At 44.6% G+C, this 20823-nt stretch overlaps 1 protein-coding gene across 1 annotated transcript in view; it reads left to right on the forward strand.

The window, feature by feature from the left end:
- Nucleotides 1-20823, forward strand: part of zgc:158766 (uncharacterized protein LOC100009641 homolog) — a gene marked incomplete at its 5' end in the record, with an annotated part of 164178 nt that overhangs the window by 28409 nt on the left and 114946 nt on the right. Inside the window, 2 exon segments of the mRNA XM_055651523.1 lie at nucleotides 8778-10098; nucleotides 19257-19475. Coding sequence (XP_055507498.1) covers nucleotides 8778-10098; nucleotides 19257-19475 — 1540 coding nt within the window.

Raw genomic sequence — 20823 nt, forward strand, 5'->3', positions numbered from 1 at the left:
TTATCCCCACTGGAGTTTATCCGTTTGCTAAACACTTCCCAGTGCTGGGTGCTCAGCCGAGGAAAGACCCACATTGGGTCATTTGTTTGCATTGACGAAGATGGCTGGGTAGTTTAGAAAGACAGTGTGGAAACAGGCCATTCGATCTAACAACTCCACACTGATATTTAAACAGCCGTTCACACTAGTTCTATGTTATCCCACGTATGCATTCACTTCCTATGCACTGGGGGCAATTCACGGATAAGCCCGAACATCTTTGGATATGGTAGGAAACCGGAGCACCGGGAGGAAACAACATGGTCACAGGGAGAACATGCAAACTTCACTCAGACAGCACCCGAGGTCAGAATCGAACCTGGGGCTTTGGCGCTGTAAAGGGCCTGTCCCACTTTGGGCATCATTTGGGCGACATTTAGGCGACAGCCTAAAAAGAGGTTGTCGCGTCGTGACACGGGCGTGACGCATGGTGTGGCGTGGTGACACATGCAGTGACGAGCGGTGGTTCCCATGTCACCCCTGGATTTTGAAATGTTCAAAATCCTGAGGCGACATTTGGGGGTTTCATCATGTCGTGTGCACTGTCACACGCTGACGTATGCTGTCCTGTGGGTGACGTCCGGTAAGGGTTTGGGTTTGGGTTAGGGTTGGGGTTAGGGACCACAGATGGGCTGTAAAATATTCTTCCTTCAATACATGGATTTTAAACATTGATATCTTAAATTTAATACAATAAAATCAATTGTGCAAATGAAAAGATGTCTGAGTCGTTCAGTTTTATTTATAGATGTATTGGTCCGCTTCCAAATCCAATCACCGTCTCTATAACTTTTCACAGGAATGGATTCAATGAGTGACTGAACTCCCCTCTCCCCACTTCCCCTCTCCCGTCTCCATCCCTCCTTCTTCACTCCCCCTACCCCTCTCCCCTCCCCTCTCCCCCCACTTCCTCCCTTCTTCCACTCTCCCTCCCTTCTCCCATTCTCCACCCTCCCCCCACTTCCTCCCTTCCTCCCCTCTTCCTCCCTTCTCCTCGCTCCTCTCTTTTCCCCCTTATCCACTCCCCCCCCCTCCCCTCACATCCCTTCTTCTCCCGCTCTCCCTCCCTTCTCCCATTCTCCAACCCCCCCACTTTCCCCGACACCCCCCATTTGTGTACCCAGCCTGTGACAGCTAGATCCCACTAATAGTGCTGCACAAAGGCCACATCATCTGTTTTAGTAACATTGACTATGGGATAAATACAGACTTTGGGAACAACCTCCCCCTACCCCCCCCCCCCCCCCCCCCCCCCCCCCTCGTTTTCGTCCCCTCGCTTTACTTCAAAATGGGTGGTGGGTATTTAGACTCAGTGGCCGGAGCAGGTGGGTGGCACTGGTACATTGACAACATTGCCCGTACGCTGTTGAAAAGTCCGCTACCTCTGGGGGTTTGGAGAGACCATTGGAAGAGAGATCTGCCTCTGGGACAATTCGTGGCCACCAGTTTAGTTCCCATGAGGAGTAGGCAGAGCATTGGGGGTTCGAGTCCAACCCCTGGGGCCCCTATGTCACATTTAGTTCAGAGATACAGTGCCCTTCGGACCCTGAGTCCGCACCGACCAGTGATCCCCACACTATCCCACACACGCTAGGGACAATTTATACTTATACCAAGCCTATCAACCTAGAGTTAGGGTTATGGTTAGGGTTAGGTTTAGGGCTAGGGTTGAGGTTGGGATTAGGTTTAGGGTTAGGGCTAGGGAAAGGGTTAGGGTTAGGGTTTGAGTTTCCTCCCGCACTCTAAAGACGCACAGGTTTGTACAAATTGTCCCTAGCGTGTGTGGGATAGTGTGCGGGGGAACGCTAGTCACAGGCTGGGTCCACACCTGGGGTGCCATTTATGTTATGTTGTGTTGTGGACTTTCTGTGTTTGTGCTTTTTAAAAATTTTTTAATTCAATTTCAATTTTATTTTTAATATGTTTTATTATTTATTTATTATTTATTTTTATTATTTTTCTTGTGATTTTTTTTTAACGATACTGCCTGTACGGGAAATTCATTTCGTTGTCTCAAATTGAGACAATGACAATAAATTTGAATACAATACAATACAATACACAAATGGGGGGGTGGTTGGGGGAAAGTGGGGGGATTGGAGAATGGGAGAGGGAGGGAGAGGGGGGAGAAGGGGATGTGAGGGGAGGGTGTAGTGAATAAGGGGGAGAAGAGTGGAGCGGGAGAAGGGAGGAAGAGGGAGAAAGGGAAGAAGGGGGTGGAGGGGTGGGGAGAAGGATAGGGAGAGTGGGGAAGGAGGGATGGGGGCTGGAGGGGGGAAGAGGGGAGAGGGGAGTTCAGTCCACACTCACTGAATCCATCCCTGTGAAAAGACGGTGATCGGATCTGGAAGCGGACCAATACATCTATAAATAAAACTGAACGACTCAGACATCTTTTCATTTGCACGATTGATTTTATTGTATTAAATTTAATGTATTAATGTTTAAAATCCATGCATTAAAGGAAGAATATTTTACAGCCTCAACCCTAACTGGGCATCACCCGCATGGCAGCATACGTCAGCGTGTATGTCGCGCAACTTGACGGTTTTACGGGGAGTCAGTCACTGACGCTCTGCAGCCGTGCAAATGTCGCCCAAGTGGGACAGGCCCTTGAGGCAGCAGGCCCTACCAGCTGCACCATGTAAAATAAATATGGAATTTTCTTGAGGTAAAATGAACCTTGTCGTAGACTAGAGGTAATCGCCGCAGAATTAGAGCACGTTCTTTTTAGGAAGGAGATGAGGAGAAATTTCTTTAGTCAGTGGGTGGTGAATCATTGCCACGGAGAAGGCTGTGGAGGCCAAGTCAGTGGATATTTTTAAGACCGAGATAGATAGATTTTTGATTAGTACAGGTGTTGGAGGTTATGGAGAGAAGGCAGGATAATTTGGTTAGGAGGGAGAGATAGATCAGCCATAATAGAATGGCAGAGTAGACTTGATGGGCCGAATGGCCTAATTCTACTCCAATCACTTATGAGTTTGTTGTTTTGGAAAAAAATAGGAATAAATCTTATAGGCTCATAATGAGGCTACATGTGTCAGATTAAGTAAAGTTGTTTGTCACCACTTTTAACCTTTCAACCACTTCACCCATCCAACTTGCTTCACAAGATGAAAGTAACAGCAATAGGTTTCAGGCGGAGCAAACGCACTATTGCTTGAGGGGAATACAAACTATCAAATTACCAAAATAGCTGCAGGATTATCTGAATGGTTTTCTGAAATTGGAGTTTACGAAAAACAAATTGTTGGCTATGGTTTATTGTTGGGTAGAAACATAGAAACATAGAAAATAGGTGCAGGAGTAGGATATTCGGCCCTTTGAGGCTGCACCGCCATTCAATATGATCATGGCTGATCACCCAACTCCATATCCTGTACCTGCCTTCTCTCCATACCCCCTGATCCCTTTAGCCACAAGGGCCACATCTATCTCCCTCTTAAATATAGCCAATGAACTGGCCTCAACTACCTTCTGTGGCAGAGAATTCCACAGATTCACCACTCTCTGTGTGAAAAATGATTTTCTTATCTCGGTCCTAAAAGATTTCCCCCTTATCCTTAAAATGTGACCCCTTGTTCTGGACTTCCCCAACATCGGGAACAATCTTCCTGCATCTAGCAAACCCTTAAGATGCTGCCAAACCCTTAAGAATTTTGTACATTTCTATAAGATCCCCCCTCAATCTTCTAAATTCTAGCGAGTACAAGCCGAGTCTATCCAGTCTTTCTTCACATGAAAGTCCTGACATCCCAGGAATCAGTCTGGTGAACCTTCTCTGTACTCCCTCTATGGCAAGAATGTCTTTAAGTAAATGTGTTTGTCACCACTTTTAACCTCTCAAGCATGCTTTCACCCATCCAACTTGCTTAACAAGATGAAAGTGGCAACAATAGGTTTCAGGCGGAGTCAACCCACAATTGCTTGAGGGGAATACAAACTATCAAATTACCAAAATAGCTGCAGGATTATCTGAATGGTTTTCTGAAATTGGAGTTTACGAAAAATAAATTGTTGGCTATGATTTATTGTTGGGTAGGCTGTCGTTGGGTTGGCAGAGTGGCACAGCTGGTAGCGTGCTGTCTAACAGTGCCAGAGACCCGGGTTCGATCCTGATCTCTGGTGCTGTCAGTACAGAAAATGATTTTGTTTTTTAAACTGGATATCTCTTTTTCTTGAGAGCGAGGAAGATTTGATGTTATTTTTATTTTTGTTTTTTTATCGATTGAACAGTGAACTGCTTGACACAATTTATTGCACTGTGTCATTTCTGGTAAACACTATCCCCCTCCCCCGCATTGTTGCTTCCCCCAACACATTTCACAAACACAAAACCCATTTGAGAATCCTGCCTTTGTTTGCTCATGTTAGCTCGGTGACATTTCAAGCCACTTTGTGCCCTTATGGTTTGCTGGTCACTTCACAAAGTGGAATATTCCCTTGCTGCCTTGGCGATAGCCGAGAGAAAATGCATGGTGTCAGATGTAGGTGACCCCTCTCCTCTTTTCTCCTTCCCTGTGGAAATAAAGACTAACTATTCTGCTAACTGCAATGACCCAGCTGGGGCCTGGAGAATAACACAACTAGCTAGAGTGCAGTGAGTTTGCATGCAAAGATTGTTATTCTCCATCTTTCTGTTGACATGTTAAACCAAACTTCCTTCATCCCCCCCTCAGTCAAAGGGGTCAATTGGCAATGCCCCCAGAACTGGAAAATTAATCTTTATACAACATCATTAAAAAGAAAGCAATGCATTTCTTTTCACATAGCTCAACGCATATCTCTCATTTCCCTTATCCCTAACCAGTCTGAAGAACGGTCTCGACCCGAAACGTCATATAACCATATAACCATATAACAATTACAGCACGGAAACAGGCCATCTCGACCCTTCTAGTCCGTGCCGAACACGTATTCTCCCCTAGTCCCATATACCTGCGCTCAGACCATAACCCTCCATTCCTTTCTCGTCCATATAACTATCCAATTTATTTTTAAATGATAAAAACGAACCTGCCTCCACCACCTTCACTAGAAGCTCATTCCACACCGCCACCACTCTCTGAGTAAAGAAGTTCCCCCTCATGTTACCCCTAAACTTCTGTCCCTTAATCCTTAAGTCATGTCCCCTTGTTTGCATCTTCCCTACTCTCAGTGGGAAAACCTTATCCACGTCAACTTTGTCTATCCCTCTCATCATTTTAAAGACCTCTATCAAGTCCCCCCTTAACCTTCTGCGCTCCAAAGAATAAAGCCCTAACTTGTTCAACCTTTCTCTGTAACTTAGTTGCTGAAACCCAGGTAAATCTCCTCTGTACTCTCTCTATTTTGTTGACATCCTTCCTATAATTAGGCGACCAAAATTGTACCCCATACTCCAGAATTGGCCTCACCAATGCCTTGAACAATTTTAACATTACATCCCAACTTCAATACTCAATGCTCTGATTTATAAAGGCCAGCACACCAAAAGCTTTCTTTACCATCATCCATTCCTTCTCTCCAGAGATGTTGCCTGTCCCGCTGAGTTACTCCAGCTTTTGTGTCTATCTAACGCATTTCTCTTCCTCGCTTCCTGACGTAGGTAATTTGGCTATTTTCTTTCCTACATTACATCAATGATTGGACCTTAAGAAGCACTTCATGATCACAAGGTTATTTGAAGCATCCTGAAGTCATCGAATAAATAGACTTTCCTTCGGTTTGCGGTTTATTGTATTCCCCTACGAATATTTGCCATTTGCTCAGGACACCATGATATTTTAGATAGACACTTTTTCAAAAATAATAAGCAACTTTTGTAGACTAAAGTTAAGGAAGGATAGACAATAATTTAAAAAAAAACATAAAGTGTGGTGGGTCAGTCGGCATCTTAGGAGGGAATGGATAGATGACGTTTTAGTTTTCAAGTAGGCTGCTGGAGGTAAAGTTGCCAACTGTCCCCTAATAAGCCGAGACATCCCGTATATTGGGCTAAATTGGTTTGTCCCATACGGGACCACTCTTGTCCCGTATTTGACTGCTAGTACTTGGGTCGAGGGGACTGTCGGGTCGGAGCGCCCAATTTGATCCCGCCTCACCCGTCCCGATCCGAAACATCACCGATTCCTTTTCTCCAGAAATGCTGCCTGACCCGCTGAGTTATTCCAGTATTTTGTGTCTATCTTCAGTGTAAAACAGCATCTGCAGTTCCTTGTTGAACCTCTCCTAATGTTTCCTGATTCCTGGGAATCCAGCCTAGTTAGTGTTAGTTATAAGAACAATCTGCATTCAACATGTTTCTGTGCCACAAACCAATCTCAAGTGCAGTTGAAATGTCTTACATATAATTATTTATCTTATGTTCGAGTTCATGTCTATTCCAATTCCAAATCATTCATCTGCTATCGTTAAGAAAAGAGTTATGTTTTCATGACTTTAGGATATCACAAATCACTGTACTACTTGTGATGTTTGTCAGAAATGTAATGTAGGAATTATTGCATTAAATTTGTCACAGTCCCAATGCTCATTTAGATTATTCACATCAAAGCTATTCGACATTTAGGATGAATATCTGAAATCTTGATCAGAATGGAAATGATTGGATAGTTCACTCATCAATCATCTGGGACTTTCATTTTGGGCACCATATCTGAGGAAGGATGTGCTGGCTCTGGAGAGAGTCCAGAGGAGGTTTACAAGAATGATCCTAGGAATAAGTAGCTCAACCTATGATGAACGTTTGTCAGCACTGGGCCTTTGCTCGCTGGAGTTTTGAAGAATGAGGGGGGATCTCATTGAAGCATGCAGAATAGTGAAAGGCTTGGATAGAGTGGATGTGGAGAGGATGTTTCCACTAGTGGGAGAGTCTGGGTCATAGTCTTAGAATTTAAGGGCATTCTTTTAGGAAGGAGATGAGGAGACATTTCTTTAGTCAAAGGGTAGTGAATCTGTGGAATTCTTTGCCACATAAGGCTGTATAGGCCAAGTCAGTGGATATTTTTAAGGCAGAGATAGATCTGTCCTTGATTATTACAAGTGTCAGAGGTTATGGGGAGAAGGCAGGGGAACGGGGTTAGGAGGGAGAGATGGATCAGCCATGATTGAATGGTGGAGTAGACTTGATGGGCCGAATGGCCTAATTCTATTCCTATCGCTTATGACCTTATGACTTACAAAACTTACAAAATTCTTAAGGGGTTGGACAGGCTAGATGCAAGACGATTGTTCCCGATGTTAGGGAAGTCCAGGACAAGGGGTCACAGCTTAAGGATAAGGGGGAAATCCTTTAAAACCGAGATGAGAAGAACTTTTTTCACACAGAGAGTGGTGAATCTCTGGAACTCTCTGCCACAGAGGGTAGTTGAGGCCAGTTCATTGGCTATATTTAAGAGGGAGTTAGATGTGGCCCTTGTGGCTAAGGGGATCAGGGGGTATGGAGAGAAGGCAGGTACGGGATACTGAGTTGGATGATCAGCCATGATCATATTGAATGGCGGTGCAGGCTCGAAGGGCCGAATAGCCTACTCCTGCACCCAATTTCTATGTTTCTATGTTTCTATGACCTTAAGTAATCACTTTTCAGTTCCTTCATTCTGTTGAAGTGATAATTCTACTGCACTGGGTAAATAAGAGGTGAAGGAACATTTTCTGGGATTATAAAACGTGAAAGGCCTGGATAGACTGGATTTGGAGTGGATGTTTCGACGAGTGGGGGAGTCTAAGACCAGAGGTCATAACCTCAGAATTAAAGGAAGTTGTTTTAGGAAGGAGATGAGGAGGAATTTAATTAGTTAGAGGGTGGTGAATATGAGGAATTCCTTTCTATAGAAGGCTGTGGAGGCCAAGTCAGTGGATATTTTTAAGGCAGAGATAGATAGATTCTTGATTAGTACAGGTGTCAGGGATTATGGGGAGAAGGCAAGAAAATGGGGTTAAGAGCGAAAGGTAGCTCAACCATGATTGAATGGTGGAGTAGACTTGATGGGACAAATAAAGTAAGCATGCAGGTACTGCAGGCAATGAAGAAAGCCACTGGCATGTTGGCCTTCGTTGCGAGAGGATTTGAGTTTAGGACAGGGCCCTGGTGAGATGCACGTGGAGTATTGAGTGCAATTTTGGTCTCCTAATTAGAGGAAGGACATTATTGTTATTGAGGGAGTGCAGCATAGGTTCACCAGGTTAATTCCCGGGATGGTGGGACTGACATATGATGAAAGAATGGGTCGACTAGGCTTGTATTCTCTGGAATTGAGAAGGATGAGAGGGATTCTTATAAAAACACATAACATTTTTAGAGGATTGGACAGGGTAGATGCAGGAAAAAAGTCCCCGATGTTCGGGGAGTCCAGAAGCAGGGGCCTAATTTAAGAATAAGGGGTAGGCCATTTAGGACTGAGATGAGGAAAAACCTTTTCACCCAGAGAGTTGTGAATCTGTGGAATTCGCTGCCACAGAAGGCAGTGGAGGCCAATTCACTGGATGTGTCCAAGCGAGAGTAGCTATTAGGGCTTAGGGAATCAAGGGATATGGGGAAAAAGCCAGAATGGGGTACTTATTTTAGATGATCAGCCATGATCATATTGAATGGCAGTGCTGGCTCGGGCCAAATGGTTTACTCCTGCAACTATTTTCTATGTTTCTATGAATAACCTTATTTTGCTCCTATCACTTTTGAATTTATGAGCTTATGAACAAATCGAAAGTATTTGGCTTTATGTCCGTTAACATTGATTTCCTTTTGTTTGTAGGCCAGGTATGCGGGCGTCATCTTCCGTCATGAAGGCTGGCCGTTGTGTGTCCATGAAAAGGTGGTGGTGCAGTTAACATCTCTCCATAAGGTCCCCCTCAAGGCTGGAGACTTTTACATTCAGGTTGCACCACAGGGGAACCAATCCGCGAAACTGGTGCTGAAATGCCTTTCCGCAAATGGGCAGTCAGTGGAAGAGGTCCTTGTTCCCGAGGATGTCTATGCAAAGCTCTTCACCGCGGAGTTTCTGGAGAATGTGAGCCGTGAGCGTGAGTTTTCCCTGCACAGCTGCCTTTTAACGAGCGGCACGCTTGTCCTCCGCGTGCGCTGGGAGAACGTCATTAACCCTGTGTTTGTCAACAGGCCCAAAACCGAGCCGGCTAACTCACATTCCGGCGCAAACCGCCGCGACCAGATCGCGGCCGCCACGGAGAAGATGCCGCAAATGACAAAAAGCAACAACCTGCCGGATCACTGCAGTCCCACTGAAGCAGTGGTTCCAATGGAAAAAACAGCAATTTCGGAGGGTAACATGGAGTGTGGGATCCAGCTGTCCGAGAACATGCAACCTTTTGGAACTTGCATCAAACAGGAAGCTGCCAAGGGGTTGAAGGAAGGAGACAACTCATTGTTTTGCCCAAGTTTTGACAGCACTGACATAATCCCTTTACTGAGTTTAGCTCAACCCACTCCACTTCCTGATGAGGCCCCGACAGTTAACAATGAAGTGTTGGTGGTTCCCAGCCCTGAGGCCAGGGTTACTACGAAAGTTTTAACCTTTGCCACAGACTTGAGTAGCCCTTGTCAAAAGAGGAAGCAGCGGCGAGACTCAATGTACCTCGAAACAAGACGCTTGTTTAGGAAGTCGTACATGGAGGCTTTACAGAATCCGATGCCACTGGGCTTCAACTCCGAGGGGTCGATAGCTGAGGAGGTGTTGGAGCATAAAACTGAGGTGATCACTAATGGAAACTTAAGGATATTTACCAAGAGACACAGTGAAAAGATGAACCAAAAGCAGGATCCACATGTCAGCGGCTCGGAAAGTAAAGTAGTGACTGAAGGGGAAAAAATCACCCAGATCTGCCAAGACCCAGTTGGGCCTGTCACATTGCAAGATCAATCCTCCACTCGAATATGTCGCAGAAGATCCAAGTCTTTGGACATGGCATATAAGAGCTTTCAGGATAAAGCTTTAAAGACGCGATTCTCTTCCGGTGATTCCTCAAGAAAAAAGGTATCAAATGGCCATGCGGTAGAAATGGATAAGTTGTCTCCTGACTCGTATCTTACCGATGGTGGAAGCACCCCCAAGACTCCAGGTAAGGATAGAAATTCAGATCAGCTATTTGACTTCCGCTAATTTAAATCAACATTAAATCTTAATAGTGCAACAAGGAAAGAGAAGTCATTTTCCAAATGAGATCCTACATTTCTTTAGTGTGAAGCCGGTGAATCTGTGGAATTCATTGCCGCAGATGACTGAGGTGACCAGTCATTGAGTATTTTTAAAGTGGAGATTGCAGGTTATTGATTAGTAAGGGTGTCAAAGATTAGGGGGAGAAGGCAGGACAATGAAGTTGGGAGGGAAAGATAGATTAGCCATGACTGAATGGCAAAGTAGAGGCGATGGGCCGAATGGCCTAATTCTGTTCCTATGACTAATGAAGTTATGAATATGTCTGAATGTGTCAAAATGCTACTGTACTTAGGACCTACTTGTGCGAGTTGAAATCCTGCAATTGTTAGTGCGACAATGAGCTGATGATCTGTTTATAGTTAATAGTTGATGGATAAATATTGATAATTTGGAAAAACTACTTCAGAACTTCAAACTTCAAAATATTGCAATCTTTCAAAATCTTTCACATTCCTTTGAGAGAACAGGCGGAACTTTGGTTCTCTCCATCAGTCTGAAAAAAATTCTTAAGGGGTTGGACAGGCTAGAGGCAGGAAGATTGTTCCCGATGTTGGGGAAGTCCAGGGCAAGGGGTCACAGTTTAAGGATAAAATGGGAAATCTTTTAGTACCGAGATGAGAAAACCATTTTTCACACAGAGAGTGGTGAATCTCTGGAACTCTCTGCCACAGAAGGTAGTTGAGGCCAGTTCATAGGCTATATTTAAGAGGGAGTTAGATGTGGCCCTTGTGGCTAAAGGGATCAGAGGGTATGGAGAGAAGGCAGGTACGGGATACTGAGTTGGATGATCAGCCATGATCATATTGAATGGCGGTGCAGGCTCGAAGGGCTGAATGCCCTACTCCTGCACCTATTTTCTATGTTTCTATGTTTCTATGAAGAAGGGTTTCGGCCCGAAACGTTGCCTGTTTCCTTCGCTCCATAGATGCTGCTGCACCCGCTGAGTTTCTCCAGCACTTTTGTCTACCGTCGATTTCCCAGCATCTGCAGTTCCTTCTTAAGAACTTTGGTTAACTCCGACCTTAAATATTACAGCTTCATCAATGTTGCCTATATTGCTTCATGAGAATCATACAGTCGTAGTCATTGAGTGATACAGTGTGGAAACAGGTCCTTCAGCCCAACTTGCCCATACCGGCCAACATGTCCCAGCTACACTAGTCCCACCTGCCTGCGCTTTGTCCATAATCCTGTCTAACAGTTTCTTTAATGTTGGGATAGTCCCTGCCTCAACCACTGCCTCTGGCAGGTTGTTCCATGCACTCACCACACTTTGTGTGAAAAAGCTACCCCTCAAAATCCTATTAAATATATTCCCCTTCACCTTAAACCTATGTCCTCTGGTCCTCGATTCACCTACTCTGGGCAAGCGACTCGGTGCATCTACCTGACCTATTCCCCTCATGAATTTGTGGGATTCTTTGCCACTGAAGGCTGAGGAGGCCAAGTCAGTGGATATTTTAAAGGCGGAGATAGATTAATTTTTTGATTAGTACAGGTGTCAGGGGTTGTGGAGAGAAGGCAGGAGAATGGGGTTAGGAGGGAGAGAATAAATCAGCCATGATTGAATGGTGGTGTCGGCTTGATGGGCCAAATGGCCTAATTCTACTCCTATCCCTTGACTTTGTGACCTAATTGTGGCTTTGTCTTCAGGGTTGTAGAATGGACTAGGATCCGTGATCTTTTTGCCTCAGCAACTTAAGGGCCTGTCCCACTTGGGCGTCATTTGAGGGTCACGTAGGTGGCGCGCGAAGATTTTGTGAATCCTAAAATCCTGGGGCGCCGCACGTGACCGCGCATCAGTGCCTACGCCACCACGCCTCACCACGTGCCATGCGCACGTAATACACGCCATGCGAGCATCACCTGCGCGTTGCGCTTCGTGACGCGTAGTTTATGTCACGTAAATGACGCGCAAATGACACCCGGGTGGGATAGGCGCTTTAAGCGCTGCTAAGTGAGTGACGATTGGATTTGACAAGCCAAAGGACAAGCTTTTTGCCTGAGGATAGTGCAGCCAACTATGTGAAAGACTGCAGGCGGGCTGAGAATAACGAGATATCTTAGATCACTTTTTGTCACAATAATGACTTTGATTGGAGGCATTTTATTGCTTTGGCAAAGGAATAAAATCAGATTAGAGGGATATGTACAGAGTGTTCCGTGGAAAATGGGTACGAGTTTGGGAGGCTTCATTCAAACAGCAACATTTAATAATAGATCTTAAGGCAATATGTCTTTCCCATAAATTTACATCAGACAGATTGTGATCTGGGTAGTTTCCCCTGAACAAACAAAGTTCTCTCGTAGAGTGATGAATACTGATAGGCCTCAAGGCCTCCACATTAAATGAGTTCAACCACTAAACTTGTGTTTGCCTGGGTGTCTATTTGAAATGATCTGTCTTGATCCAAAGAAGAGCCGACAAATTTCAACAGAGGAATCTTTTGAAAAAGAGAGAAAAGCATGCTATCTCAAAAACAACCTTACTGGAGTGAAACATATCATCTTTTATTCCTTAAAAAGTTTAAAGGCTTCATCCATCAGTATACATTTTAAATATTGCCATTCATGCAAAAACAATCTCAAAACTGCTGGAAGGCTCTGAGGATTTGTGGCTAAATGCCTGATTTGTAAAATTGGATCAGGCATCTTAATCTGTGAAGACTGAGTGAAATCTCTTGATACGAAGAAACAGCATTAATCCGTGTTAAACAATAGCCATTGGCGAATCAACACAACTCCAAGTCTGGAAGAGTAACATGGAGGACAGTTTCTTCCTGTGTGTTAATTTTAGCAACGGGAAGTGTTTTTTGTATTGAGTGATATTGTTATTTTACAAAAAAAATGCTATATAGGTTCAAATGTTGCGCATTAATCGCAGCAGTTCGGTGACAACACATTTCCCCCATTAAAAGACTTTGATGCATTTGCAACCCAATGTGCCATCCCAAATTTGCCGGTGGATTCCAGCACGCTGGTAACTTTGTGAATGTTTATGAATCCTGCGTTACGCTCGGCTGTGGCACAGAGAGAGCTTGAGGCAGGAGATTGTGGATATGTAGCATAGTGTAACTCAGACAGTATCCTGGACATTATTGTCTCGGTATAGGTGCATAATGGTCCAGATAACGCAGTTCCCAAACTGCTTGGAACAAACATTTTGGAATAATAGTTAGGGTGTCAGGGTTGGAGGAGGGGGTGGAAGGGTGATGTTTCATTATGTTCCCAATGCATCCATATTTGCACCATCCATATTTGCACCACTAGGTAGAACAAAAACAAGGAGATAGGCTGCCAAGCTGGACTGCAGCTGGCTTCCATTGCAAATTTCACTCTAATGACATTGGAATGACACGAGGTGGTCTTTTTTTTAGTTTAGTTTAAAGATACAGCATGGAAACAGGTTTTCGGCCCACCGAGTCCGCAGGATCAACACTATCCTGCAACACTAGGGACAATTTACATTGATACCAAGCCAATTTTCGCACGGGCCGGGAGGCCAGAAGGCTTCCAGACGGGCCTTGGCTGTGGACTGGGATGCTTCCCGGAGTATTTGATGCTTCCCGGATCACTGCATAGAAGCCCGGGTCGGGGACCGGTACAGGGGTGCAAGTAGGGATGTATAGGTAACATGATGCAACATCAGTCTGAGGAAGGGCCTCGACCCGAAACGTCACCTATTCCTTTTCTCCAGAGATGATGCCTGACCCCCCTCCCCCTTAGTTACTCCAACATTTTAGACAATAGACAATAGACAATATGTACAGGAGTAGGCCATTTGGCCCTTCGAGCCAGCACCGCCATTCAATGTGATCATGGCTGATTATCCCCAATCAGTACCCCGTTCTTGCCTTCTCCCCATATCCCCTGACTCTGCTATTTTTAAGAGCCCTATCTAGCTCTCTCTTGAAATGATCCAGAGAACCTGCCTCCACCGCCCTCTGAGGCAGAGAATTCCATAAACTCACCACTCTCTGTGAGAAAAAGTGTTTCCTCGTCTCCTTTCTAAATGGCTTACTCCTTATTCTTAAACTGCGGTCCCTGGTTCTGGACTCGCCCAACATCGGGAACATGTTGTTCAAGCAGGAACTGCAGATGCTGGAAGATCGTAGGTACACAAAAGTGCTGGAGAAACTCAGCGGGTGCAGCAGCATCTATGGAGCGAAGGAAATAGGTTACGTTTCGGGCCGAAACCCTTCTTCAGACTGATGGGGGGGGGGTGGAGAAGGAAGGAAAAAAGGGAGGAGGAGGAGTCCGAGGGCGGGGGGATGGGAGGAGACAGCTCGAGGGTTAAGGAAGGGGAGGAGACAGCAAGGGCTAGCAAAACTGGGAGAATTCAACGTTCATGCCATCCGGACGCAAGCAACCCAGGCGGAATATGAGATGTTATGAGGTCCCATCGGGAACATGTTTCCTGCCCCTAGCGTGTCCAAGCCCTTAACAATCTTATATGTTTCAATGAGATTCCCTCTCATCCTAAACTCCAGAGTGTACAAGCCCAGCTGCTCCATTCTCTCAGCGTATGACAGTCCTGCCATCCCGGGAATTAACCTTGTAAACCTACGCTGCACCCCCTCAATAGCAAGAATTTTGTGTTAATCTTCCTTTAATCTTGCTCAGTTGGCTGCATTATATATGGCAAAACTGTCTAACAGCTTTAAAGAAAGTGATTTAAAAGTGAGCCAGGGTTTTATAATTAGAAATACCATCCAAATGTCTGGAAAATCTACCTGTCCGGCAGCACCAAAATCCTGAGCACGTTGGATTATCAGAGATTTATTGTACAATGATAAAAATGTCCAGTGCTGTCAGAGGTGCTGCATCTCTTAAAAGAAACCCATCAAGTTAAGGCCCCACCAGCTTCTAATGAACACAAGATATCTTACGGCATGCCCGGACAATGTTCATATTTCAGATACCTCCACCTGAAAAGCAGAACCAGCACTTTTCCCATTGTTGTGGGGCAGTAATGTTTTCCGATAAGCGCAGACTAAGACTACAATCTAGAAACAAATATTTGACTATGAAGTGTATTAAGGTGTCCTGAGCACACACTATGGCATTTATGGAGGATCCAACCATTTGCTTTGTTAGCTCAGGCTTTAGCTAAGATTCCTACATGTGACCTTACTATGAATAGTTGCTGTACAACATATAGGCCAGCTTCCCTTCCTGAAATTATGTTTTATCATCATTTCTAAACTATATTTGTGCCAGAATTTACCATGAATGCCATGTAAGGGTGTTCGTGGTAATGAGGAGACAGCAGAAGAATGGGGTTGACAGGGAAAGGTAGATCAGCCACGATTGAATGGCACACTAGACTTAGAAACATAGAAACATAGACAATAGGTGCAGGAGGAGGTCATTCGGCCCTTCGAGCCAGCACCGCTATTCATTGTGATCATGGCGGATCGTCCCTTATCAATAACCCGTGCCTGCCTTCTCCCCATACCCTTGACTCCACTAGCCCCTAGAGCTCTATCTAACTCTCTCTTAAATCCATCCAGTGACTTGGCCTCCACTGCCCTCTGTGGCAGGGAATTCCATAAATTCACAACTCTGGGTGAAAACGTTTTTTCTTACCTCAGTCTTAAATGACCTCCCCTTTATTCTAAGACTGTGGCCCCTGGTTCTGGACTCGCCCAACATTGGGAACATTTTTCCTGCATCTAGCTTGTCCAGTCCTTTTATAATTTTATATGTTTCTATAAGATATCCCCTCATCCTTCTAAACTCCAGTGAATACAAGCCTAGTCTTTTCAATCTTTCCTCATATGACAGTCCCGCCATCCCAGGGATCAATCTCGTGAACCTACGCTGCACTGCTTCAATCACAAGGATTTCCTTCCTCAAATTAGGAGACCAAAACTGTACACAATACTCCAGATGTGGTTTCACCAGAGCCCTATACAAGGCTCTGGGCCATGTTGATGGGCCAAATGACCTAATTCTGTACCTAGAATGTATGAATGTGTGAACTTATGAATACTAACTAATGGTGAGATTAATTGTTGTGGTCATATTCTTGGCATATCCAATAATGGATAGAATGAATCAGTTTGTGGAATTGTATCTCATTAAAATAACAATAGATTAACAGTGTAGACATGACCAAGAAATTATTAGGTGAATAGATATTCACAAACTGAAGGGGTTACAGTTTAGTGATCAACTTGAGTGGTAAGGAAATTGTATCTGACTGATATTTAATTTTATGATTGTAAAAATTTGGTTCGGGGAATAGCAAATTGTGATGTTTATTTTAGAGATACAGTGCGGAAACAGGCCCTTCGGTTCATTGAGTCCGCACCAACCAGCGATCCCAGCACATTAACATTACCCTACACACTAGGGACAATTTACACATACACCAAGCCAATTAAGTTACATACCTGTACGTCTTTGGAGGAAACGGGAGATCTCGGAGAAAACCCACGCAGTCACGGGGAGAACGTTCAAGCTCCGTACAGACAGTACCCGTAGTCGGGATCGAACCCGGGTCTCCGGTGCTGCAAGTGCTGTAAAGCAGCAACTCTACTACTGCGCCACAGTGGCTGCCCAAAGTGGATGTGCATCCACTTTAAAATGATCCTAATTACGCACATGGACCAGAACTGAGACTGCCCTGTATGGTACAGATTTCAACTGGTTCTAGCTCCAGGCAGAATTTAACATAACAATAATAACAAGATTCTTACGAGCATATTTTGCAATTCAGCATTAGTGATAGGGAGAGGGAAAATCTGCTGGAGGAATTCAATGCCTACACTGACCCATTGAAGGGGGAAATCCTTTAGGACCGAGGTGAGGAAAACATTTTTCACACAGAGAGTGGTGAATCTGTGGAATTCTCTGCCACAGAAGGTAGTTGAGGCCAGTTAATTGGCTATATTTAAAAGGGAGTTAGATGTGGCCCTTGTGGCGAAAGGGATCAGGGGGTATGGAGAGAAGGCAGGTACAGGATACTGAGTTGAATGATCAGCTATGATCATATTGAATGGCGGTGCAGTCTCGAAGGGCCTGCACTTATTTTCTATGTTTCTCTGTTTCTGTGGAGGGATCGTCAGTCTGTAACCCTCCACAGATGCTGTCTGACTTTCTGAGCTCCACCAGCAGTCTGTTCTTTTTCTTAAAAGCCCCAATAATTGTTCAATGTACTTGCCAGAAAATGTATGTGTAGGAAGAAACTGCAGATGCTGGTTTAAACTAAAGATAGACAAAAAATGATGGAGTAACTCAGCGGGACAGGCAGCATTTCTAGGGAGAAGGAATGGGTGACGTTTCAGACTGATGTCAGAGAAGACGGCGATACATGGATAAGGAAGTGTAAGGTGTGAAAATGGGACAAAGGGAATGGAGATCAAGAAAAATGTAGAATAGATCACTGTTAGCTGGGAGAAGGTAGTAATAAAGCAAACAGAGATAAAATGTCGTCAGAGACAGTAAGACTAGTCGGAAAACTGGGAAGGGGGAGGGATGAAGAAAGCCAGAAAGTTTATGTTAAGTCAATCTTACAAAGTATGTTCTAATCTCACAATGCCTTCAAAAATACTTTCCAAATATGTGTTGTTGCTAAGGATTGTGTGGGTGGGCAGGGGAAATAAAGATCTCATGTAGAGAAATGAGAACTTTAACATCTTGGGCATTTTGCCCGGTGACTTATTTACCAGAGGACAAATTTTATAATTTTGTTATCTCGTAAAATGTGGCGAAGAATCATTCTGCATATAGCCCGTGATTTAGTCCAGTGCAGTTTGTGAGTCAGTTCTTGTTGGAGTGTTGTAGGGCATTGTAGGATTACATAATGAGGGTGATGTTGGGCGAGTCCAGAACCAGGGGTCACAGTTTAAGAATAAGGGGGAGGCCATTTAGGATGAGGCTGGGATGAGGAGAAACCTTTTCACCCAGAGAGTTGTGATTCTGTGGAATTCTCTGCCACAGAAGGCAGTGGAGTCAATTCACTGGATGTTTTCAAGAGAGAGTTATATTTAACTCCCAGGGTTAATTCATAGCAAAATGATTTGAGTATAGGAGCAGGGAGGTTCTACTGCAGTTGTACAAGGTCTTGGTGAGACCACACCTGGAGTATTGCGTACAGTTTTGGGCTCCAAATCTGAGGAAGGACATTATTGCCATAGAGGGAGTGCAGAGAAGGTTCACCAGGCTGATTCCTGGGATGTCAGGACTGTCTTATGAAGAAAGACTGGATAGACTTGGTTTATACTCTCTAGAATTTAGGAGATTGAGAGGGGATCTTATAGAAACTTACAAAATTCATAAGGGGTTGGACAGGCTAGATGCAGGAAGATTGCTCCCGATGTTGGGGAAGTCCAGGACAAGGGGTCACAGCTTAAGGATAAGGGGGAAATGCTTTAAAACCGAGATGAGAAGAACCTTGTTCACACAGAGAGTGGTGAATCTCTGGAACTCTCTGCCGCAGAGGGTAGTCGAGGCCAGTTCATTGGCTATATTTAAGAGGGAGTTAGATGTGGCCCTTGTGGCTAACGGGATCAGGGGGTATGGAGAGAAGGCTGGTACGGGATACTGAGTTGGATGATCAGCCATGATCATATTGAATGGCGGTGCAGGCTCGAAGGGCCGAATGGCCTACTCCTGCACCTATTTTCTATGTTTCTATGTTTCTATGTTTTAAAGGAGTTGTCCCTAGAGAGGGAACACGCGGTGTCCACGGGGACTGTTGAGGCCTTCCGTGAACGCTGGTCACCGCAAGAAGCCGAATGTATTATTGATAAAAATGTTAATATTTTAATTTGAAAACTTCTTTGTAAAATGCCAATATAGGCATTCTTTGATCGTGTTACTACATTGCGTACTTTGATCGTGTTGTATTTTTGTTTGGTTCTGAATAAAAGCATTTTGTTAGAAAAAAAAGGCTAAAGGAGTCAAGGGATTTGGGGAGAAAGCAGGAACGGGGTACTGATTTTAGATGATCAGCCATGGTCATATTGAATGGCTGTGCTGGGTCGAAGGTCTGAATGGCCTACTCCTGCACCTATTTTTCTATGTTTCTATGTTTCTACGATTTGCATTCAGCAGGTTGCTCTCAGAGCGGTGTGGCTGGGACAGACAGGAGGGGCAGCTGCCACTCGGATTTAACCCAGACGCTGGAGACCACAGAGACCACCCCCTCACCAGCGTGCCCTCAAACCACAGTGCAGTTCCAACGCAACGCCCAAGTCTGCAGCAGCCTCCCTGCCACGGCAGCAGAGGTGAACCTGGACCTGTTGCATTCGGGGATCGCTCAGTTACCAGGTTGGTGCCTTCGACTGACAGAAAATGGCTTCAGTGACACAGGTGAAAACGAGTTTCAGTCAAATTGTCAGGTAGATCCTCAGCTGTGGCTGAGCAGGAAACATCGAAGGTGGTAATATTGTAAACTCTGGGTAAATATACACTACTCAGAAATATATTAAAGTAAACCACTCTTGTTTCCATCTGAGCAGATGTCGTGCAATTAAGGACATAAGGAATAGGAGTAGAATTAGGCCATCAAGTCTACTCCGACATTCAATCATGACAATTGGAGGCTGCTTTGTCCTTATCATTCATTTGAAAGAATGGACTAGTGAACCGTCCTCTCTGCTCTTTGCTTGTTATTCTCTACAATTTTTTGCACATTGAACAGTGGTCTTTAGAAAGACCTTTCCAGTGTTTTTCTGTTGTCATTTCCGATGCGCAGGTCCCGCAGTTGCTTGCTCTTTTTGCTCATGGAGAGAGTGGCTGCTTGGGTCTCATTTGTGGCAGATGGGGAAAATGACATTGATAATGTTCATGACATCAATATGCAAGTACTGGAGGTCATGCACTCCTGAAGTTTAGCTGTTACTGATTTGATGATATTTAATAGCAACACATGATCAAGCTTGCAGAACTGAATGGATATGTCCACAAAATGAGCTCCAAATATTCATCTGGACTCCCCGGGGTTAAAGAGACTGGCCCATGAGGTCTGGCCATTTCTGTCCTCCTTCTCTGATCTTCATTTCACAAATTTTCCATTGCAGCCATAGTTTTCCAGTTTGGCCATTGGTTTTACACCCAGTTAAGAGTTATAGACTCTCATAGAAACATAGAAACATAGAAAATAGGTGCAGGAGTAGGCCATTCGGCCCTTCGAGCCTGCACAGCCATTCAATATGATCATGACTGACCATCCAACTCAGTATCCTGTACCTGCCTTCTCTCCATACCCCCTGATCCCTTTAGCCACAAGGGCCACATCTAACTCCCTCATAAATATAGCCAATGAACTGGCATCAACTACCCTCTGTGGCAGAGAATTCCACAGATTCACCACTCTCTGTGTGAAAAATGTTTTTCTCATCTCGGTCCTAAAGGATTTCCCCCTTATCCTTAAACTGTGACCCCTTGTTCTGGACTTCCCCAACATCGGGAACAATCTTCCTGCATCTAGCCTGTCCAACCCCTTACGAATTTTGTAAGTTTCTATAAGAACCCCCCTCAATCTTCTAAATTCTAGCGAGTACAAGCCGAGTCTATCCAGTCTTTCTTCATATGAAAGTCCTGCCATCCCAGGAATCAGTCTGGTGAACCTTCTCAGTACTACCTCTATGGCAAGAATGTCTTTCCTCAGATTAGG

Source organism: Leucoraja erinacea, chromosome 2, assembly GCF_028641065.1.
Source record: "Leucoraja erinacea ecotype New England chromosome 2, Leri_hhj_1, whole genome shotgun sequence".
Lineage (NCBI taxonomy): Eukaryota > Metazoa > Chordata > Chondrichthyes > Rajiformes > Rajidae > Leucoraja > Leucoraja erinaceus.